We start from the raw sequence: 23,700 nt of genomic DNA on the forward strand, positions 1-23,700 counted from the left end.
AGTCGCGGCGCGTGCGCCATTCGCCGAGCACCTATTGAATTTTTGAGGCGATTTTTTCAGGCGATTTTTTGAGGCGATTTTTGATAGGCGGCGACAGTTTGGCCGCACTGACACGCAAATATCGCAGCCAAATGTGGAGCAGTGCGCCCCCCAAAAAATACAAATCAAATAGATTAAAATACAAAAATCAAATGCGTATTGTGCAATCTTTCCCATGGCAAATTTGATACATATATTTCATTTGTTGCTGCTGCCAAATTTGCCTAATCTGACAGCAATTCGAGGCACGAACTGCAACCTTGAGTTGCGGCTGCACCTAGCTGGGCGTATTCTAAGGAATTCCTATTTGGCCAGGCAAATTGCTGTTAAGAATGAGCTCAGTTGAGATTCGGCGAATCTTGGCAGCAGCTGGGGCAGCTGCTCCTGCCGCTGGACACGCTCGTTTAACGTTGCCGGCAGCGCAGCTGAGTCGACTGAAAAGTCGCTGCCGAGGCGCTGATGAAGAACAGCCCCGGCCTGAATTAGACGACGTCAGCGAGCATGACAAGGTCGGCAGTTAAAGGTTTCGCCAATTATAAGACCCCCCCAAAAACGACGCACACACACACACACACAGCGCGCACAACACTTTTGGTTATTGCAGTGAAAACTTGCACCGATTAACGCTTCAGCTGTTTACAGAAAAACCTAAAACTCTTCAATTTTTTCACAGAAAAACATTTTTTTTAGGTGCATTGGCCGGCGAGCAGAGCCCTCACTCAATTTGAATTGTGCGCTCTAACAAAGCGTAAACTTAGTTTAAGGAAATTATTATGCCATTCTTTGGTGCTTTGAAGTTCTGGCTCTTTCCAATTCTGTAGTTGGTTCTAATTCAACTGCTCTACTAATTCTAATTCTACAGCAACAGACGTCTAGCACTTGCCTCTAATTGCGCGCACACAAATAAACACGCCTCTGCATACACTTTCCAGTTGAGGCATTTAAGCTTAATCACAATTTGTTTTCGTTTTCTGACTAGGAAACACCCTAAGCCCAAGAATAATATGCAGTTATAAGCATTCGGATTTTTTGTAATCCTCATATAACAAATGAGAAAACTACATACCAAATTTTAAGAGTCTAGCTCTAAAAATCTCCAAGGTATGGTTTCAGACAACCTATACTTAAATTATGCCATATTTCATTTTAAAGCTCAGTCTTTACACAAAATCCAGCTTGCAACACGCAAATTCCTTGATTTATCAAAAACAGCCTTAAGCTTTAAAGTTTTTAGATTTTTGTTAGCTTAGAAAGCATTGCTTGTAAAAAGTTTATATTTACGTATTCAAAAACTTAATTCAAAAGCTCAGTTTATGAAGCATTTATTTTAGTCAAACTATACTTTATTGAAAAGCTCAGTTTAACTTTATAGACTTACAGAAAGCTTCGTCCTATTTAGACAAACTAACATTTACTTAGGGCACACTTCATTTAAATTGAAAGTTCAGCTCAATTTTATAGGGCATACAAAATGCGGCTTGCCACAAGCACACAAATTGCTTGCTACAATTTCATATTGAAACAATTTTCTGTGAGTCATGCGCAGCTATTAGAGGAAATGGTGGCTGGCGAAAGAAGGCGACGATGAAGACGACGACGACGTTGCCTCCAAGCTCAGCTGCCAGCAATTGCTAATGATGATCATAATGATGAACTCCAGAGCCAAACTTCAGCTGCTGTTGCCTTAAGCTGCCTGCGCCTAACTGAGTTCAAATCTAAACGCCGTAAATGCCAGCCAGCAACAACAACAACAACAACAAAAACAACAACAACAAAAGAGTGCGATGCTTTTATTTGATGTTGCTGCTGCCGGCGTCGCTGTCGCTGCTGCTGCCGCTGCGGGCAGCGCTGCTTTCTGCTCATCCGATGAGTTTCGAATACAACTAAATCAGAATTTTTATTCAGTTTCAATTGTTTAGCGAGTGCGGATCGGCGTTTGAGTTCGAGTCGCAGCGTAACAAAAAAAAAAAAAAAAACAAATATAAAACGAGAAACGAAAGCGGCAAACAAAAATAGAAGAAAACAAATAACAAATTGAAAAAAAATGTAATTAAAATAAACGCAAAAAAAGAAAGAAAAGAATTACAAAAAAAAAAATACTTGAAATCAAATCAAGTTAATTGAAATTGCGCTGCAGTTGTGCGTGTGTGTGTGTGTGATGTGCGAGCTTTCTTGTCATTAACCGTTTGCCAAAATGTCAAAGCGCAACGGAAGCTTGACAATCAAATTTACCGTTACAATTCTCAGCATAATTCGGCCGGAAAGGCGTTGAGATGTTGGCCCAGAAGCCGTATACTTAACACCTGAGTGAAATTTGGCGCAAAAAAAAAATAAAAAGATTTCTTTTTATAAACATTATACACATTGATTTTTTTAAATATATTCTGAGCAGCTTTTCAATTAATCATTCATAATTTGGGTTTATATATTTTTCTCAAGCTGTCATAATAAATTAATTGCCGGTATTTTTGTTGCTTCGTTTCCTCTCTATCGCTCGCTTTGGGCAACAATTAAAAGGTTTTGCGCGGCTTAAAGCTGTTTTGTTTTAAATTTTTGTTTTGTTTAATAATTTTTGATATTTTTTTTTTTTTTTTTTTTTTTGGCTTCACATTTGGCCAAGTGCGACGGCAATGATGCCAATTGTATTTACGCATTGCTGAGCACTTTGTCATTCAAAAAAAAAAAAAAAAATCAAGAAACAAACAAAATGTTAATTACCAAGTGGCCAAAAACTTGGGCCAAAAGGTCATAGGCTCCAGAACAGGCAATAGAACTTATGGCGTCATCAAGGAAGCCAACAGAGTGATTTTTTTTTTGGCCAGGTTAATGACACGCTTGCTCCGAGAATTGTTGAACTTATTTTTGCCGAACTGAAACATTTCAGAATTTCGTTGCTGCCGTCGCTTTTGGATTCGAACCCATAAATATGCGCTCTCCCACATCTCATCTTTAACGATCTGCATATTTTGGCAATATAATTAACGGTGAAAAGAATGTGAAAAGTAGCGAAACGTAACGCGAAAGCCACAAACTGAAGCAGTTATGCTCAAAGAAATGATGCCCACTGGCACGCGAACGTAACAGAAAGAAAGGAGACAACAACAACAACAACAACAAACGATAAGAAAGAAAGAGCTTAAAAAGAAACAGAAGCCAAAGCAGAAACAGAAGGTTTCTACGCCGTTCGCGCTTGCCGCTGTCTTTCAGTTCCCAAGCTCCCGTCGATCCAAACAGTCCACTCGAACTCCCCACAATAATGCCAAAGGAAGTGAACAAGTGAACAAGTGACAAAAAAAAAAAATAATAACATAAAATAAGGCGAAAAAGTTGTGTAAAAAAGGGAAATTATTGTTGCCACTCACAAGTGAAAATACACGAGAGCCCAAGCTAAGCTAAGAAACCGGGCAAATGCGGCAGTTGCTCAAAGCCCCGCTCAGGCAGCGCTGCTCGCTGCTCTGCCTGCTGCTGCTGCTGCCGCTGCAGCTGCTGCTCGCGAATCTGGCAGCAGCGCTCACTGTGGATAATCAGCTGGTCTCAGCGCGAAATGGTAAGCGTTCGATGTCGAGATGATGAGAGAAACCACAAAGCAAAACAATTAACTCATAAGCGCGATTCTGATTGGGTTTTATGATCTTATTATAATCAACTGTTATGTGGAGAGCACAAACACCAGATTCTAGTTAGCATTAAGCTTGACGTATTTTGGGCTTTTAAAAGTGGGACATTATAGAGATACAACCGCAATATCTATTGTTGCTAGTGCAATTTATTAATAATATTAACAGCTCGATCTTTGGCAAGCCGAAGATTGAACACCCTTGCAGACACATGGCTGAAAAGTGATTGTTCTACTGAAGAAATAATCCAGTTAAGAGTACGAAATTATATTTATCAATGTTCTTTACTTTCCATATCTATTATTAAGATTCTCTGCAAGCTTCTTCTGCTTATGGAAGGATACCTATGCTAGGAACTCCAAGAGTTTCAGTCAAATGTATAAATGGGACCACGGTTCACTTGTATCATAATTGTTCGATTGTGGATCCTGATCCATCTTCCGTTCTCTCAAAACCCAAAATAAATGTCCTAACTTTACTTCATAAACAGAATTTCTAGGCTAATTGCCTACGTAATCTAGGTAAAGATATTCCCTCAAATACTTTTCGCCAAATAATTTTAGTGCATATTACGTAGAATAGATCATAAAGTCCATCATGCAGCATAGACACAACCTGCAGAGGGCAACTGATTAATTTTGTGCTTGTCCCATTTGACCTTTTTGAATTATTCATGGGGCCTGGTTTGTGGCAAGTGTTGGGGCTGGAGTCGAGAGTTCTATGGGCCACACATGGGGCTAATGGCAGTCAACTGCGTCCGCACGGCACGCAAGCCCAATAAAATGTACAAATTTGAATAAAGAACAAAGCTGAAACGTGGACACAATTGTGTGTGTGTGTGCGTGTGTGGGGGGAGGGCCATAAAACTAACCTACCGTACAGTGGAGCAAAAATGCTGCGAATGGCCTTGAAAGTGCAAGTGTTGACCACACGATGAGATCATTGCAAATGGAATTCGGAGTCGGAAGCTGCCAGTGATGGAGTTGCAAGGGGTGCGCAGGGAGGGGGGAGAGCGGCTGCATTACTCAAGCGTTGTACTTTTTCTTGCACTTTTCTTTTGGCCAATTGCAATTGGCCAATTTGCCAAGATATTGTATTTTTAAGCATTTGCTTGTTTTTTCTTTTTCACCGCGCAGACTGCTTCGAGCGGATCGCTTTGGAGGCAATGCTGCCATTTGAGAAGACCTTCCGCACCGAAGACACCAACTCGCTGAAGATGTGCAAGGAGAAGTGCCTGCAGGCGGGCGAGAAGTGTCAGGCCATCTCGTTCGGGTGAGTGCTGGCGAGCAGGCGAAGGAGGAGGAGGAGGCGTTGGACATTTGCAATTGCGATTACTCAATGTTGCAAAATAAAACGTTTCCACTTCTTATTTTGCTTTTTCTGTTGCAGTGTGCATCGACGCGGAAACGGCACATGTCAGTTGTCATCGGAGCAGTATGGCGGAGGAGGAGGCGGCGGTGGCGGCAGCAGCGGGCGCCCGGGTGGCGTCATCTTCGATCCCGACTTTGATCTGTATGCGCGCAAAACAAATTGCTTTGATTTGAGCGACAATTCAATTGGCGCACCGAGTCCCATCAGCACGGGCGTAACGCCCGTGAATCTGCCCAATCGACCGCTGGATGTGGGCAATACTCCGGTGTTGGTTGTGAATCCCACGCCGCACACCAACCAACCCGAGGCGCCACAGCCGGTGCCCACGCCGCCCGGAGTCGGGGATCGCTTGTACTTCTCCCACGAGATTTATCCCCTGTACAAATATCCGACGCTCTATGAGCACAACTATCCGGCGCCCAATGAGGAGGTATATATACCCGGCGGCTATGCGGCCAATGTGCCTGAGGTGGACGAGCGTTACCGGCCCTCCTATGGCCCACTGGATGAGGAGAGCATACGTCCCACGCCGCATGGCCCGCCACGTCCCATCTTTGGACTGGGCTATGGCAATGGCTATAGCTATGGCACACCGGAGCGCTATGCGCCCACAACTTTACGTCCCGCGTCGGGCGAGCGTCCCAGCTATGCGCCCAGGCCGGATTACGGCAGCGAACGACCCGATTATCCACAACCTTCGCCGGCGCGCCCCTTTGACAGCTCCACCTCACCTGGCTACGGACCACGGCCCACGTCTACTTATGATGGACCTGGTGAGCCACGCCCAGACTATACCAATCGACCCGATCCACCGCCGCATACAGCTCACGATAGCGGCTATGGACCTGGACCGGGCTCTTCGGCGCGCCCGCCTCCCTACGACAGACCACCATCCCCTCTACCGCCTAGGGATGAGTATATGCGTCGCAACGGCAGCGCGATGCGACCAGATGGTTACTATGATGATGACAAGACCATAGCCACCTACTTTAATCCCGAGGATTATGTGCACGGCAACAAAAGTAAGAGCCCAACTAATATATCTTAACTATAAAAATGTAAGTTTCAATTTAATCTCGTGTTTTTACTTTCCAGAGCCACCCATGCCCATGCCTATGCCCATGCCTGGTGACAGAGATCGGGATCGTTATCCCATGGATGAAATGAATGGTAAGTGGATAAATCTGTACAATAAAACATCTTAACATGGTCCCAACTAATTTGGATTCGCGCCCAGCTAACAGACAGTGGGAGGAGGAGGTTTTGGAAGCGGTTGCTTTTATTATTTTTGGTTTCGATTGTAACAAAAACTAAAAAAAAAAAAAACTACCTAGAATTAACATTGCGCACAATTAAAACTCATTACGTACGGGCGCAGGGAGGAGGAGGCGGCGGCGACAGTTGACCCACATTTCGGGCTGGCTTTTATTTGCGTAACAAAACTAAAAACCCATTAGACTAGCATAAAGCGCAATCTCTCGTCGAGTGGGTGGACAGAGGACTGTGGACAGACGCTGCATGTGTGCCCAAAAAGCATTTCCATACTAAATAATCCGAAAAGCTCACAAAACAAATGACCAAAACTCGCATGTGGTATGCGAAAATGTCGGCCAGAGTTTTTGAAAAATGGCAACAAATGTCAAAAAAAGTGGGTTATCGATGAGGTTGGGTCTACATATAGAAGTTACAAGGTATTATAAAAACACAATGCAATATTTGATGCATGCCTAAGCGGCTGACATAAGCTACAAAGCTACATTTAAGCTCAGTTTATGATTCTATTTATGCCATATTGAAACCCTGAGAAAACGTAAACCACAATTTATTCCTTTAGTTCCCAATATATGCAAAGCGCCCTGTTAAGCTTCCAGCGGAAAGCAACAGCAACAGTTCGAACCACCAAATAAACCTTTACTTGAGTTCACCCTCAGTTGCTAGACGGAAAATGGCTACTGCTTGGGCATAGAGTACCCGCAAACTTCTTGTACACATATGATGTCAGACGCGTTTATTTATTTTGAATGGGTTGTCAAGTGCACAAGATTTATGACAATTCTAAAATTGTGCTGGCGACTCATCAAAGAGTCATTTATATTTTGATTTTAGACTCGACTTCCTTTTGGTTTTCTCGACTGTGACGGACACCACATGTACATGAACTTTCAGCTAAATATCCAGAGGGTGACATAAGCCAAGTTCAAATGCTAGTTGCGATCCGACAACGTAATTAAATCGCTGGGCTCTGCGTGCGCGTTTGTTAGTTGAATTTATTAGGCGTGGGACAGATCTCTTTGCAATAGCCGCAGATAAGCAAACAAGTAATACGATTAAGTAGATTGTTTTTTTTTTTTTTTTTGGGTGTGGGGGCCTTAGAAGCGGAAGTGTAGCACGCCAATTTTAGCTTCTTTTTGGTTATGTTTTGTACTAGGCTGCAATTGTGCAAGAGCAACTGCACTTGAACAAGCGCCCCGAAAGGCTGCATTGTATGCAAATCAGTTAGACGAGCCGAAAGCCTCGTGCACAAAAAGCCAACCATTGAAATGACAGCAGTGACATTGATTAAGAAACGGAAATGCGCTCAGCTTGCTTTGGCTTTTTGTGCGGGCCAGCATCTGTAAGGGGCGGCACTGGCACTTGCAGCTGTTATGATCGATGTAATTGCCGAGACTTGGGCAACGAACTTGATAATATATATGAATTATGCATGTTATAAGTACGTTATGGGCTATTTAGTCTTATGTCGGTGCAGCGTTGTAAAAGACTTAGGCAACGAACGCGACAGGCTGTATTTAAAAATTGAAAAATATTGACTGCGATACAGAACTGTATTTAATAGAGGCTTTATCAATAAGTACTAGTTTTAGCAAGTTCGGAGGCTGGTTATTTGCGAACGCAGCAGGCAGCAGGCGCTGCCAAGGAAAACAAAAGACTTAGGCAACGAACTTGACTTACGATTTTGTTAGATTTCAAAACATTGGTATAATCGTTGACATATATTACTAGATATTATCTAAAAGTATCTCTATAACTTGATTTGCAGTTTGGCTTTGTTTTAGCTAATGGGTATGATACGATAGATAAATGATAATGTATTAAATAAGAGATTGCTGAATATGAACACGAAAGTTAACTTAGAGCTGAAAGAGATTTGGACAGCAAACTCTAGTAAGAAACTATACTTCATTATTGTTATTACAAATATATAGTTACAAGATATCAACTTAACTTTTTTAGATAGCCCTGGCTAATATGCCCTACTGCAAGGTACCTGTACTGAAGAAATAATATATTGCTTCGCATTTAATACTGCTCCCTTAACAAATGTAGCTCAAATTTACAGAGCTAAAAACAATATATATATTGATGCTAATTTGCATTAAATTTCCTAGAGAACTTTTTTGATCGAATATAGTCAAATAGTTTATGACATTTTCAAAGCGAAATTTCCGCGAAATTTTCGTTGAATTTTCCAAGCAGCATTCACATGCGGCATCCTTGAGTGACGTCGGTTAATGCTTGACTGCTCCACACGCTGCTGTTGGCCAGAAGGTACTAGCCAATTGCCCTCGTATTTTCATCTGAATCAAAGATAAGCAATCTGCAGCCCCGAAAAGTACTCATTAAAAGCGTGTCTCAAGGCTCGCAAAGACGACGACGCCCCGTTGGCATCATCATAATAATCAGCAACACAAGCGAGAGGCAGAGAACAAATCGCAGACCAAAAAAAAAAAAAAAGAAGACAAATAAAAAGCTCCCAGCACAGAAAAGCTCAAAATTTGTGTGCTGTGAAAAACGCGCGCGGGCGTTTTTCTAATACCGTGTATAAAACCGCAAGCTTGACCACAGCAGCCGCTCAGTCGCCATTAGAAACGCCAACGCAGCGCGTCGCAACTCGCCGCCGGAAATAGACGCGTTTACGTATATCCTGTTGGGTGTGTTTGTGCTTGTGTGTGTGACTGCGCGTCTGTGTGTGTGTGTGTGTGTGCGGGCTATTAAATGGCTGCTGCGCCTGCGTTTTCACGCAATTGACATTCAAATGCGATAAAAAGAATTTAAATAATATAAAAATAAAACCCGCGCTTACGTAATCAGTGAGCACATCAAATAAATGAAAATAATAATAGAATTAAAAGCCCAGCTGGATTATATAAAAATTTGATATCTGTGTATTTAGTGCTTCGCTGAGCGCGTTCCAATGCGTTTCCAAACAGTCGACGAGCCGCTGCTGTGGCTGCTTTGGCTGCTGTTGCTGCTTTGGGGCAACTGCGGCGGCAGCGCCAAATTTGTGAGTCCTACGCGACACAGCAGCGGTGGCGGCGGCAGCGACATAAGCAGCACAATTATCATTGTGGAGGATGCCAAAGGTAAGGGTGGCGTGAACGGGCATCAACTCGGTCAATGCACTGGCCCAGAAGACGCGTTTGGTGCGTATTTAAAGTAATTTGCATAATTTTTCATAGCAAAAGAACTGCCACTCAAGCCCAATTTTCCAGAGATTATCTGAGCAAAAGGCCTTGTGCCAGCCAGGGGGGAAGCGGGTTGCGGGGCATGTCGCAAAAACATGACTCGAACATAATTTAGCAGCAGCAGCGGATGTGATGGCAGCAGCAGCAAAAAAAAAAAACAACAAGTAATGAAAAAGAAAAACTATAAGAAAAACATGTAGCAACATGAAGCAGCCGATCTTGGGGGTTCTGCTGGCGCCGCGCTTCACTGACTTCAGCTTTTACAGCTTATGAGCAGGTCGTTTTTGTATTTTTTTTTTTTTTTTGTTTGCTTTGGGCGGAGGCGACGCCGGCGTCGATTGCTTCACTTGTTTTGCTGCATCTTCACATCTTCTCCTTGTTGCAGCCTGCTTCCGGCGTGTGCTGGCCGGCAAGCGTATAGCGCCGCATTGGGTGCGTCGCTCCATATCCTGCGAGCGTGTAGAGGATTGTATGCGCGAATGCGGCCACGAGAAGCGCTTCATGTGCGAGGGCTTTAACTATCGCCTGGATCCGTCCGGACATGGCCAGGGCGATTGTGAGCTGATTGAGTTGCCGCTGTCCCAAATGGATCTGTATTCTAGCGCCAATCGACGCGATTCGAACATGCTGCGGCATCCGGACTATGATTATTATGAGCGGGATCGCAATGCGCCCAGCAGCTGTCGACGCAGCGCCTGCCAGGACTGCTCCAAGGGGCCCATCAGCAGCAATCCTATTTACTTCAAGCCCAGCAGCAGCGGCGGCGGCAGCTATCCACCCGGACCCAGCAGCAGCGGCGGCGGCGGCGGCTATGGCGGCGATCGGGAACGTGATCGGGATCGTGAACGTGATCGGGATCGTGATCGTGATCGTGATCATTATCGTCCACCGCCGCCACACAGCAGCACGGCTGTGGATCATTATCGCGGTCCGTCGGGACCATCGAGCAGTTCCTACGAGCATCGACCCTTCTCCACGGACTATCACAGCTCGCATTCATCCAGCTCGGCGTCTTCCTCATATGAGTTCTCCTCGCATGGCAGCGGCACCGGCTCCGGCTACTTCGGCCACACGCCGCCGAGCAGCTTTGGCGATCATTCGCGACCCGATTACATTGATCGGCATGATTATGCGCGTCCCGAGCCGCCGTCGCGTTATAGGCCCGATCGCTGGGAAACGCTGCCCAGCAGCTCGGGCTATGACAGCTCGGCGTACAGGCCGCCGCGTCCTGAAACGGATCGCATCGACAAGTACAGGCCTTCGTATCGTCCTGGCCACGACTATTCGCCATATCGCCCACATGAGCCTAGTCGGCCGGCGCCCGCCGGTCCACCAGCCACAGGTCTTGCCCACAACTACCTGGATCGCGATGGTCCCGGCTCTGGCCCGGGACCCGCTAGTGTGTCCTATAAGAAACCCAGCAAATTTGTGCCCTACTTGATTGGCGCGGAGGAGCAATTGGGCAACTATGGCGGCGGAAATAGCAAGCACAGCTTCTATGAATCGCAGCGTCGCAAGGATCAGCACGATTTTAACTATTTTGAGCTGGGCTCAACGCACCACCGAGAGCCACCACGTGAGTCGAATGCGGTGCTGCGTTATCCCGGCTCCAGCTATGACCAGGACTATCCACGCTTGCGCAACGACTACAGACAACAGTGGACCAGACGACCCGGACCAGATGGTAAGTAATTGAGACGGAGCAGAAGCTACAGTTGCACAATACTAAATTTCTGTCCCTCCGTTTAGAATGTTCCGCTAAGACCAGCGAAGGCTTTCGGCTGCACAAGACCGCCGTGAAGCATGCCTTCAATGTGCCCACACTGACGGAATGCGAGCGTTTGTGCTCCGATCAGCGACCGAGCTTCATATGCCACACGTTCAGCTATAGGTACAACCAGGCGGGCCGCGATAATTGCATGCTCTGCGACAGGCCCGTCAATATGCTGGACTATTATGTGGACATAGAGCCGGATCGGGATTATGATATCTATTCCATGGCGGATGATATGGACGTGTGCAGGTCGCCGTCGCCGCCGCCACGGCGCAGCGATGGACCCAGCACTGCGCTCTCCGATCCGCGCAATGCACGTGAGTATGGGCGGGCAGCTGTTGAAACTATTGCTCCAACCCTTTGTTGTCGTTTACAGAATGCTTCTTCCGCGCCATCGATGCGACGCGCTTTTTCAAATCCATTGTGCGGGATTCGCTAACTGTGCGCTCTGTTGGCGAGTGCGAAATGGAGTGCATCCGCTCGACCAAGTTCACGTGTCGCGCCTTCGCCTTTCGCTATGGCCAGCAGAGGCATGCGGGCGTCATTGACAACTGTCAGCTGAGCGATTGGCCGGTCCGGGATATGGACAAGGAACGGCATCTGATTCTGGATGCTGCCTTTGATATCTTCGAGCGCGCCAGCTATGGTCATGGCTGTGAAATACAGCCCATTATGGATGAGAAGCACAAGAAACGTGCGTAGACCAGCTCGAGAAGCTTTCCCATCAGATCTAACAAGATTTTCTTTTTCTTTTCAGTGTGCTATCTGGGCTATGGCTCGCCGGCGCGCCTGTTACCCCCGGCTATCAAGAAGGTCATCTCCGTGCCCTCGGAAATGGCCTGCAAAAAGGAATGCATACGCTTCCGGGAAACGACGCCCTTCAAATGCTACGCCTTTAGCTACGGGTAAGTTCGTCGCTTTTGAACCAACCTCTCAAACCACTAAGCATTTAAACTGCAGCGCCCAGGCTAGTTCCTTCAATTGCGAAATGTCCGATCTGGATCAGACCGAGCTCAAACTGGATGTGCACTATACGCACACCAAGGAGCGCGATTACTGGCTATTCGCCTGGAATCCATTCGATTGGACATGCCGCGACAAGGTCAACACAATTGGCGGATCGCGTGTTAATAACGATAGACGCATGGACATATTCCGGGAACCGGGTAAACTGACTATCTTAACCTGTTGCACGTCCATCATTGTGTAAATAACCAGCGGTTGACCAATCCAAATATGTGTATAACCCAAATAGTAGCATTAGTTATATATATATATATATATAATAGAATTAGTTTGTAATACGGCGCAGAATGTATATACAAATAACGTCTACCTGTACAGTAGTGCCCATGTACCCCCATAACCAAGACGAATCCAAGTATTCCCCCACCCTAATACTAACTAAGTGTTGCGCATGCACGAAAGGGTTTCCCATCCTTAACTAACTTTTTATTCGGAAGGCGACGTTGCCTGGCGCCACTATACGGTCTCCGGCAAGCCCTGTCGACGCAGTAGTCCCTGCGAGAAGAATCTCATAACTGGCTTCTATTCCTGCGAAACGGATGGCTCCGAAATTGGCTCCTGGGACTATTGCTGCAAAACGGATCATCCCTGTGGCTACAGTCGCGGCTTCGACTATCCCTGGTAAGTGTGCATGCATTTTTGAGCGAGTGCCCAAACTAACATTTCTGAATCCGACCAGGTGCTTTGTGGGCGACGAGGCGGATCAGTGGCGCAAGTGCAGCGATCGTTACTATCCCGGCAGCAACAGCACCAAGCCAAGCACCCACTCGAACCTAGGCCTGCCCAGCGGCGGCAAACAAAAACCGAAGCATCATCAGCAGGCGACAGCGGCGAGCAGTGAATACACACAGCATCCGCCGCGGCCCGGCGGCCTGCAGAGTCTCAGCGATTTTGCGGCCGCCCGGCTCTGGCCCGTCACCTATCTGTATAGCGAGGGGCCGCCAAATGCCACCGAGTTTAGTAATTTCGTCGATTGCAACAAGGAGACGTGCTAGCGGCGGCAGCACGCGACAGCTTATTAAGTAGTTTCCCATTAATCAGATTTTCCAATAGGTTCTAAGTCCCGTTCTTGCCCCCGCCCCTGCTTCCAACTTAGTTCTAACAATGACGAAAAAAAGAAGCATTCTCACCGGTTTGTCTGCTGCACACGTTGCAAATGTGTCGTTGTGATTTTCAATGAGATTGGATACAATTTTCCGTCGTAAAAAACCAATTAACTTATTAATTTTTCTTTTTACATATAACGTTAATCACAGTTTCGTGCTGGCGATAAATCTTGTACTTATGTATTTAAGTTGAATTTAAACGTACTTTATGTACATGTATGTAGAAATATATGTGTATTAATAAATAAAACTAGTTAACTGCGGAGCGGTTGAAATTCGATCGATATTCTATTAAAACTACTTTAATTTTTCTTATTGTTCACTTTAAATTACTGTAAAACTTGCTTAGCTGCTTTTTCGCGGTTAAACTAATAAGGCGCTAAATTACCATAAAAATATACCAGAAACTTGGTATTTTCACATGTTATTTTTTTGGTATTATTTAAGCTGTCATCTACGTTCACACTGGCTTTCAAACAGCTGACAATGGGAAATTGTGCAATAGCCACACGGCATGCTTATCTTTTGTAAATATTATAAATAAGACAATATTTAGTGAAAAAAATGAGCCGCTTAAAAGTAAAAAGCATCCTTGCAATCGGCGCCACAGCCCTTGGCGCCTTCTATCTGGGTTCATATACAGAACGCCATCAGAGCGGCAACAATGAATATGAACACCGAAAACTACCACGTCTACCTGGACTTCCAGTGTTTGGAACTGTTTCCGCCGCCACGCTGATGCCCGCAAACGAGGTAAACCTGACCGCCCAGCCCTCACGCATAGCACAGATCATGAAGTATGGTTTTCCCGGCCTAGATAATGTCCGCTCCCACTCGGACTATGTGCTCTCCTATGACAGACGCAATCGTGTACCCCACTGGGTGTTCGAGCATCTGACTGCGGAATCTGTGGCCAAGAACGACCAAGTGGACCGCGCCAAATGTGACTTTAGGCCGGATGAGAGCATTCATCCATATTTTCGCGCGCAAAACACCGACTACCGGCGCTCCGGCTACGATCGTGGCCACATGGCGGCAGCGGCCAACCATCGACTGCATCAGAAGCATTGCGACGACACGTTTCTGCTGTCCAACATGGCGCCACAAGTGGGCCAGGGCTTCAATCGTGATGCCTGGAACAATCTTGAGATTCATGTGCGCAAACTGACCAACATCTACAGGAATGTCTACGTTTGCACGGGCCCGCTATACCTGCCGCACAAGGAGAACGACGGCAAGACATATATCAAATACGAGGTGATCGGTGCCAATACGGTCGCCGTGCCCACGCACTTTTACAAGGTGATTGTGGGTGAGGCGGCGGACCAGAGGCTGCACATGGAGGCATATGTGATGCCCAACCAGGTGATTAGCAACGATACCCCGCTGCAGGTGTTCCAAGTGCCGCCCGAGACAGTGGAGCGAGCAGCAGGCTTGCTATTCTTCGATCAGCTCAACCGGAAACAGCTGGCGAGCATTAATGGAAAAAAGGTTTAAATCCCTAGTTTTCTTGAATGTTAAGTAAATTGTATTTTAGTTGTTTTGGATTGTGTTCATTAATAAAAGTAAACAATACAGAATAAAGTACAAATATAAATGCTGATGTATGGCAGCTCTTATATTTAAAAAAATTGAATTATGCCGCGCGACGAATACACAATTGATTAACAGCTGCTTGGATGCTATTGTGAACTTAGATAAAATACTAAAAATATGAAAAATGACAAGTTCGATAGCGAAGCGTGGCTGGAATAACCTATCGATAACTTATCGCCATCATTAGTTAAGCCGCGAAAAAGAGGCAGAAGACGAAGAATTGGTAAACATAAAAAATAAAATTATAAAGTGAATTATAAAAATGATACTCGTTTAGAATATAGATCGGATTTAATTTGCTCTGCAGTTAACGAGCTTTATTTAAAAATACGCCAACGCGAATGTAATGTACGTTTGAATTCAACTTATGTGAAAAAAAAATGTGATTACGGCTTGTGTTAAAAGAAAATGAATAGGAATATTATGGACGATGGAAAATTGTGTCCCATCCAAATTGATAATCACAGCGACACATTTGCAACGTGTGCAGCAGACAAACCGGTGAGAATGCCACTTTTTTTTCTTCATTGTTAGAAGTAAGTTGGAAGAAGGGGCGGGGGCAAGAGCGGGACTTAGAACCTATTGGTAAATCTGATTAATGGGAAACTACTGTCGCGTGCTGCCGCTGCTAGCACGTCTCCTTGTTGCAATCGACGAAATTACTAAACTCGGTGGCATTTGGCGGCCCCTCGCTGGGTAGGCTCAGCCTAGAGCGAGTGATTGGTTTAGTGCTGTTGTCGTCGAGATTATAGGGATCGCTGCACTTGCACTTAAGCGCCTTGGCGGGTAAATGGGTACCGAATCAGAAACACATTCTGGCGATCCGCCAATTATGTTGTTATTGTCGTATTATTATATAGGATATTTGAGGATATCATTTTCACATGAATTTTGACCTAGAACAATGCTTCCAGATTTAGATGCCAAATTTATCTAGAGGCCCATGAGCAAAAAAGGAAAATCTCATGAAAATCGGGGGAGATTTGACCGAGCTAGAAGGGTGTGAAATTTCGGCTTATGTCCATATAGGATAATATCATTGTATAGCCCGGCTTTGCCCGTGGCACGTTTGAAAATGATCGGATGCAGCTTTTCCATTGGGGTGGTATTTCCCGAAACCCCATCTTAACGTGCACAAGGTAACATCAGGGAACATTTTAGCTTTCTAGATCTAAGAGCTTGGGCTGTTGTAAGCCAATCAGTCATTCAGTCAGGACAAACAGTTTTATATATATAGGAGATATGTTAATTATATTAAATTCCGCAAAGGCGGTTTCCTTTGTTTGTGCCTGAGATCAAAGGCTCTCAGCAATTGTGCACACACAAAAAGACAACCTGCCGTCAAAAGTCTCATTAGCTAATGGCCCGGAATTGCTTCTTGCTGATGCAAAACGCTGTTTTAAATACTTAAACCCCCAGCCTGAGAGCAAGGAACAGGATTCTGGACGACTGCAAAGCATTTTCATTCAATTTTCCTGTCGCTGCAGCGGGGCTTTTCAACATTTATTGTGATTATTTGGCCTTATGCTTGTTGTTGTGCATTGCCCTAGCTGAGGTTGCGGATTTCAGCCAACTGCAGCAAACTGGCCAATAGCAAAACGCAACTAGGCCAACTGCAACTCAAGTCTGGCGTCAATCAAAATGCGAACCCCTCCAGCAGTTCCTCGGCGACCTTTAATCAATGGAAAGGCATATGCACTTCGGTGTTTGGTTGAAAGAATTTCGACCTTGTTTTTTCAGTATTTATTTGCTTTGATGGCGTTTACATGCACTTTTTGGTTGGCAGAGAAAACATTCGGCTTTACACTCATATTTTTTTCATTTCATTCAGCATGAATTGAAAGAAAAATAAACCAATGTATAAATACAAACAGGGCGAAAAATCTGCGGCAAGTCCCACCTGAGCCTATTTGTGCCGATTGCCCTTTTAATTGAGAGCCTCGCTCAAACTGGTTAACAAGAAATCACTTTAAACGAACTTAAATGAAATGAATTGAGATATTTTAGATTCATTTAAATTCACGGGGAACACATAAACGAAAGAGTTTATACTTAGTTTTAGTTTAGCTGATTATGCCCATCAAAATGCGTAGAAATAGTTTAATGAAGTGCCGCAAAAGTCTGCATCAGGCATATCTCCAATCTATATATACGAGTATATCTAATCTTGATCCACAAATTGCAGCAGTCTGGGTGCTCTATCAGGTCTGGGACTGGAAATTTACTTTAATGATTAGTTCTAGTCCTTTTAGATGATAGTCTAGGCCCGGTTTACGAGTCACAGACTTGCTGTTACAGTTCTAGAGTCACAAAACTTAAAGGAAGAGTCTCTATATAATTCGTTTAATTCGTAAATAGTTAGAGTATTTCACAATCTGTTGCACTCGACCTTAACTGGTTTTAAAATTCTTTTGTCTTTATATTCAAGAGTTTCAATAGCATGAACAACTCGTAAAAAAAATGCTTTAAAGTAAATAACGCACATATGTTGAATGTATCCTTGTATCCTTATTATTTATTGTTTTTGTCAAGTGAATATTTCCTTTAATTCATGCTTAAATATCGCGCATACGCCATGCTGGCATACATCTAGAATTTCTAAATTTTTAGAATCCATAATCTATGCTGACATTTTGACTTGGTTTTTAGCTTGCAAACATGTTAAGTCAGCAGAATGAATGGACTAAGGAATCTCAGTATTTCCAGCTCATCAATTGCCTTTGAATACATTTAGCTATGGCCAATATATGGAAATCGATTCGACGTCTCATTAAGCTGTTGCTGCCGGTCGGTTGACTGAGCCCTGAGCCATTTATCAAATCTGCATTGGATGCACTGTGCTGTCCGTGCCGTCCATGTACAAGATTCAAATAACTCCGATGTCGCCGCAGGCCGCAATTGCTGCACGTTGGGCGTCTGCCTTCAATTGCAGCCAAATGGGGATGTCAATTAAAATTGTGGCAAACTCAAGTGCCACTCACACACGCGAATCAGTTATGTTACAAATATAAAAAAGTTGTTCAAATACGCCTAGCCGAAGCGTAAATGCCCTTCTAGACAGGCGGGTTACAAATGCTTTTAAACGGAAGGTTTGTGCTCCTATATAAATGCCAAAGTTGGATTTGAAATGGCTTGAGCAGCTAGAGAAGCTTGTTATTAATTAAAAAAAGCTGCTCATTTGTGGTAGATGTAGTCTTTGTCAAAATCTCTATCCAATGTGGGGGTCCGACCCGGCCGAAATGGACGGATAAACCAAAAGTTCCCGAAGTGGGAATATCGTAAAATTGCCAAACGGGCATGACCAATCAAAATAGGTTTATAGATCGGAATTGTGCCCCCCAGCGTTACACGTTTCATCTCAAGAATATAATGCCCTCGGAAAGGGTAAGAACATATAAAAACAGGCCGCATCCACAGCTGCAGCCAGGAAAGCGAAAAGCATTCACATGCAGCAGCCAAGTGGCATTCACATTCGCATGAATGTGCATATGTAATTGCGGTTATTTGACTGAGAGAGAGAGAGACAGCCCGATTCTGCATCATTGCTGTGATATGTGATAGGTATGGCTGAGGGGGGGAGGGGGGAGGATTTGGAGGCGAGCTGGTTGTGCCATAATGACGGGATGCTTTTCTGAGCGCACAGCTCTTCAATAATTCAAGCGTTTTCACACTTGTGGTCAGGTATTCCCATGGACATGATTTCCCTGAGTGGGACGGGCCCGCCCCAATATGGGTGTGGTCCCTCGAGTGGCCAGTTATATGCAAATTTTGCATTTGCTCCACAGCTGAGCTGAACGTAATCAATGCATGCTTGCGTTTATTTAAATTCCTGCAGGGTAATCAAAAGAAGTGCACTCACAAATATTTACATACGTACGTATAAATGTCCATGAATGCAGGTGTGCAACTATCCTAATTGTTGCACACCTCAATCAATGTTGTTTTCCGATAATTCTGCAGATGTGTTAGCAAACGTACTCGTAGCATGCTAATTTGCTGTGCTCTACATTTGTTCGCATACAAATAAAAGTAAAAGAAAATACTCGTATATATTATTATAGATGGGATATTATTTAACTGATTGTCGAAGTCTTAGTAGCCGGTGTCAGTCGAGTCAAATGAATACGCCTTGTTTGTGCTCCTATATAACTTGCGGCAATTCGAGCTAGAATTGCAAATATCGTCCGGGTCGATTTCTTGCCCACTTTCAAGCCGAAAGGACATTTCTGTTAAATTTCATCTGCCTAGCTCTTGGATTGGTCACCATTAGCCAATCAGTTGTTCACTCAATCAGAACAAGCTCTTCTATATTTATTGAATATATATATATATATATATATATATATATTTGCCCTTCACTTGCCGCAATTCCATTAGGGAATTGCCATTCATTCGAGCTAATGTTCAATTTCCAAACAACAATTAACCACAAAGAGACTCTCGCTTGACATTGAAAACTTTTCAATGGGGAACTTTACTTTTCCAAACGAACTGTGCCTGACACTCACTTAACTATTATTGCTGAATGGACGGAGACTCGGACTCGTGCTGGGCGTCCAGGTCGTAGTGTTAAGTATTACTGCTGATCGCTCCATTGAAGTGACTTTGTAATGCAATTGAACTCATTTTGTTAAAGAATGAACAACAACAACAACAAAAAAAGAAGGGAAACGTGAGTCGCCCCACAACAGTTTCCCGGGCGGAGAAAAGAACATTTCACTGTGAATGGAAGGGAAACACGCATACAAAGGCAAACGTCAAGTATTCAATACTTGGTCGCGCATTTAACGAAAAATCAGCAAAGAGCACGGCAAAGAGAAGTTGATTTTTCATAGACGACGTGCCGTTTCGAGCTGACACACCCACACACCCAAGCACAGATGCCAAATGGTAAGCGAGGTGCCAACTGGGTAGCCAGCGATACGCCCGGAAAGGGAAAGCTGCTTTGTTCGCTTAGTTGCGTGATATTTCAATGCTGCCTGACTGCTTAATCGTGCGGTGGCACCAGGACGAGCAGACGAGCAGACGAGCTAACAGGAGCCGCCGGGCAGGGGATTCCAGCTGGGGTCAAAAGTTAATGCCAATGCGGCGATTTCCATTTGACCTCGTTACACGACTTCCACCGCGCAGAACCGTGGATTCAATGACAAAGAGCATCGCAAATTTCATTGTTTGATTTGAACAGTTTTTTTTTTTTTTTTTTTGTTTTTCTCCTTCCAGCATTTCCATTGTTTGATTTACAAACAACAAAAAAATGTTGTTCGCACTTTTTATGTCACCTCCGCCAAATGACATCCATGTCCCAGATACATTTATGTGCACCGGGAATGGGTACGTAAATGGTACGTGGCGTGAATTTATGTTTGCGCACTTTGCTGGTCACGAATTTTTCAATGTGGATTTACCAGATGGATGTGCTAAATTGCAATCTTTAATGCCAGCATTTTGACCGGAACTCTGATGGGTCACTTTGATGGGTTTCAGCAGCTCTAAATGTTAACTCGAAACAAGTGCCAAAGCGATTGACAAGGAGTTACCCTACAATGACTTACTTTTCTAAAGTAAATGTACATTAACTAGTGAACTAGGGTATTCAGCTCTAAGCAATTTGATAACTAAGTTGAGTTTATTACTAAATACCCTGGGACTAAATATATCCAAGCCGATAGCATTCGAAATAGCTGAGACTTATACGAAGGTGCCAACCAATGTCACGCCGTAAGCTTCGTTTCTGAGCCAACTCCCCACATAATCTTATCATCAGATTATTATATTATGTAACTGTCATATGATCGAACGAAAAGTAGGTTCTTGTGTGGAAAAATATTCTGTGCTTTAGAAATTTTTATCAAACGCAGCATTAACGAGCTTCACTATTTTTACATATCTGCCAAAGGCAAATATCTACAAGTGTATAAAATCGTTGTCGATATCCTTTCTTTCTAAATATTTATTTAAATTTCTTAATATTAGTTGCTGAAATGTGGCTTAGTTGAACCTAAGGCTCGACAGTTGTTTGTCTAAATGAAGAGCTTCAAGGTACGGCTCATGGTTTTTTAAGAAACTCTTATTCCGTGTGCAAAACGTTTTGATTATAAAAATCGGTCTGCACCTTGATGCCGACCTTTATAAATAATTGCTATCGATTATTTTTTCCTATTTGCCTATTTTTGGTAGCTCGTCAGCGCAAGATTATGTGAATGGAATGCATGCATGCGCATAAGTGAGGCTTCTTGAAAGTCATGGCACGATTCCGTTTGTGGCCTAATGAGTAATTCAGTAAGGCCCAACACTCGATATTTATATACATATATATATATATATTCCTTTTATTCTTTTCTTGCTGGATGAATTAAAGATTGCCTGATTTATTGATACTTACCAATAGAATACGAAGGCATTGTTGACTGTTGCTTTGATTGTTGGCATGTCATCAAAGACAAATACACATTGTTTGCTCTAGGTAAAGCCATTTGCTAGAGACTTGAATTTTAGAACGTAGTCCTCCTATTGCCAGTATTGACAAGTAGCCTCTTGAATAGTAAGCATTTGATGTGGATAGCAAAAGGTTCAGGATAAAACCCAGCTGAGCACGCCCGACTAGAAACCCCCAATTGTTTTATTTCAAATGGCTACAGGGTAACTGTTAGTCGTGCACTCTCGACTAGCGCAGTATAATTGGAATAATGTTTTAATGAGCTAATCAATTTATTGAATATTAAATGATTTTCGACGCTTAACTCTTGTAATTCTTGTAGAGTTATAGCGAAAAAGGGTGGCAATCTTTTTTTGCGAAACCTGGAGTCAACTTTTGACAACTTTTAATGTGACTGGTCGAATTTCATAAGTATAAAGCGAAAGTATTTTAAATGTTTATACAAACTTAATTTCTGTAGCCAAGTTAATATAACTTTTGCTTATATCGAATAAATCGAATAATTTCTTAAAGATACTTGTGTATCATGCGAAAATACAATTTATTTTCAAGTCCGGCAAGTGACATTTTCCTTGGAATTAATTTTTTTTTTTATGTCCATAAATTCATGTACATTTCTTCAGCCAAACAACATTAACTCTTACTCGCACCATGCGAGTTATTTGGCTTGTATTGTGTGTGGGATATGCCGTAAAAAAAGCGGAAAAAGAAGCAAAAAACCTTGGCTTCTACAAAAGGAATTTCATATGAAATTCCAGTAAACGAATTTGTGACTTTTTTAATGAAGCTAAACAACAATTATTACAACAAATTCACATGGGATATGCGTGAGAACAGATGGGTGAGTGCGGGGGGGTTTGTATGAAAACAGAATGCTTTATTTCTTTTATGGGCACCGAGAGCTGTTGTTACCTTAACATTTGCCCAGGGCCTTTTGTGGGCGTGCTGTCATCCAAAATTTTAGGTGACAACTTGGCGCCGCCCTGTTATGTGCACATGTGTGTGTGAGTGTGTGTGTGGCTGTGAGTGTCTGTGTGTGCTTGTGGGTGTGTGGGTGTGAGACAAAAGATGAGGAACACGTAAAAGTTGGCTTTCCTATCTGTGTGAGCGCGTTGTATATTGCCGAAAATTAAATTTTAATTATTCATGTCTGTGTTGGTAAATTTTAATTAAACGCTTTTATTGCCGTCTGTTTTTTTTTTTTTTTTTTTGCCAGTCGCAGATTCGCGTCTGTTTTGCAAAAAACGCGACGCTAAGGATTATGCTGGAGCTCTGTCGGTAATTACATGCATGCGAAATATTTATTCACCATGCATGCAAATATTTATAACTTGGCACTTTGAGAACATAATTGAATCTAAAGCTCAAAAACACGAGCTTGTAAAATATATGAGCGCAAATATGGGCAGCTGCTTTGGTTAGCATTTGCGAAATAAATTCTAAATTGCGCAATACTTATTTACGTTTAGACCCAGACTTAAATTCGTTGCTTTTGCTGTGTTTGGGACTTGGTCTTGTTTCCCCCAGTTAAGAGGTGGAATAGTACGAGGAGCTGTACATGTGAATCTCGCATGCATTTAAGGCCAGCAAAGATAATTAACCGAGTGGCATTTTATTGGACTTTGTCGCGCTTGCAGCTGCTGCTGGTTATTGTCCAGCTCCAGTTTCCAGATTGCATCTTCGCCACAAAATGGCCAAGGCAGGCAGCTATTGGACAGTGCGCCTGCATGTTCGTGTTTTCGTGTTGTTCGTTTTTATTTGCCCGCTTTTGTCCAGAGGACAGCAAATGATTCCTAAATTTTGGCTGGCCGCATCGCTTTTGTTTCGCATCGTGTGCAATTTCAATTTTCCGCCAGCGCTTTTCGCCATTTCCATTTCCTTGGGCTGCCTTTTGCGGAGATACAAAGCGAGTTAGAGCGTGTGCCTGCGGGCACTTGTACAGCATAATCTGGTTCGACTAGTTAAATTTATTCTGCATTTTTTCAACGCACTCGTAAACTGCGCACAAAATGCCCAATAAGCCCGCACGAGCTCCGAAATGCAGCGAAAAACAAAAACTTAAATAACTCGTCCAGCTATCCATTAAATCTCAATTATTTTAACTAAAAAAGGGCCAAACGCTGATGCCATTATAATGAATTTGACGCTGACTTCGACTTTGAACCTTTTTATGCGCAAATAATTTAAGCTCATGTATTGCATGTTGAAACGAATTTCCGCATGGCTGCCCGCCCACAAAGCCAGCCCAATAGCTAACCAGCCCGGACAA

The 23,700-nt window shown here is 43.6% G+C and overlaps 2 protein-coding genes across 4 annotated transcripts; both read left to right on the top strand.

Annotated features, from left to right (window-relative positions):
• Positions 1 to 1,958: 1,958 nt before the first annotated feature.
• LOC6626766 (uncharacterized) lies at positions 1,959 to 13,740 on the top strand. 2 transcript variants are annotated; one of them, XM_032436198.2, is made up of 12 exons: positions 1,959 to 2,085; positions 2,924 to 3,586; positions 4,793 to 4,928; positions 5,046 to 6,049; positions 6,123 to 6,197; positions 9,879 to 11,177; positions 11,243 to 11,584; positions 11,644 to 11,961; positions 12,025 to 12,172; positions 12,228 to 12,433; positions 12,731 to 12,914; positions 12,973 to 13,740. In XM_032436198.2, exons 2-12 carry the CDS (start codon positions 3,448 to 3,450, stop codon positions 13,286 to 13,288), a joined length of 4,167 nt encoding a protein of 1,388 aa, XP_032292089.1. In that variant the 5' UTR covers positions 1,959 to 2,085; positions 2,924 to 3,447; the 3' UTR covers positions 13,289 to 13,740. The 2 variants fall into 2 exon arrangements, with proteins under 2 accessions (XP_032292089.1, XP_032292090.1); XM_032436199.2 differs by lacking the exons at positions 1,959 to 2,085; positions 2,924 to 3,586; positions 4,793 to 4,928; positions 5,046 to 6,049; positions 6,123 to 6,197 and adding an exon at positions 8,886 to 9,391 and having other exon boundaries at positions 12,973 to 13,735.
• Positions 13,741 to 13,865: 125 nt separating this feature from the next.
• Positions 13,866 to 14,996, top strand: EndoG (Endonuclease G). Of its 2 annotated transcripts, XM_070209932.1 has the most exons (2): positions 14,010 to 14,152; positions 14,217 to 14,996. In XM_070209932.1, exon 2 carries the CDS (start codon positions 14,429 to 14,431, stop codon positions 14,894 to 14,896), a length of 468 nt encoding a protein of 155 aa, XP_070066033.1. In that variant the 5' UTR covers positions 14,010 to 14,152; positions 14,217 to 14,428; the 3' UTR covers positions 14,897 to 14,996. The 2 variants fall into 2 exon arrangements, with proteins under 2 accessions (XP_002050919.1, XP_070066033.1); XM_002050883.4 differs by having other exon boundaries at positions 13,866 to 14,996.
• The last annotated feature ends 8,704 nt before the right edge of the window (positions 14,997 to 23,700 follow it).

Source organism: Drosophila virilis, chromosome 5 (genome assembly GCF_030788295.1).
Source record: "Drosophila virilis strain 15010-1051.87 chromosome 5, Dvir_AGI_RSII-ME, whole genome shotgun sequence".
Taxonomy (NCBI): Eukaryota; Metazoa; Arthropoda; class Insecta; order Diptera; family Drosophilidae; genus Drosophila; species Drosophila virilis.

What these genes read in the sequence shown, in the direction of transcription:
- LOC6626766 (XM_032436198.2), top strand. Translation starts at nt 3,448, where the DNA reads ATGCGGCAGTTGCTCAAAGCCCCGCTCAGGCAGCGCTGCTCGCTGCTC. An exon ending in GCTGGTCTCAGCGCGAAATG is followed by an intron (nt 3,587 to 4,792) that starts GTAAGCGTTCGA and finishes TTCACCGCGCAG; the next exon opens with ACTGCTTCGAGCGGATCGCT. An exon ending in TGTCAGGCCATCTCGTTCGG is followed by an intron (nt 4,929 to 5,045) that starts GTGAGTGCTGGC and finishes TTTCTGTTGCAG; the next exon opens with TGTGCATCGACGCGGAAACG.
- EndoG (XM_002050883.4), top strand. Translation starts at nt 13,964, where the DNA reads ATGAGCCGCTTAAAAGTAAAAAGCATCCTTGCAATCGGCGCCACAGCC.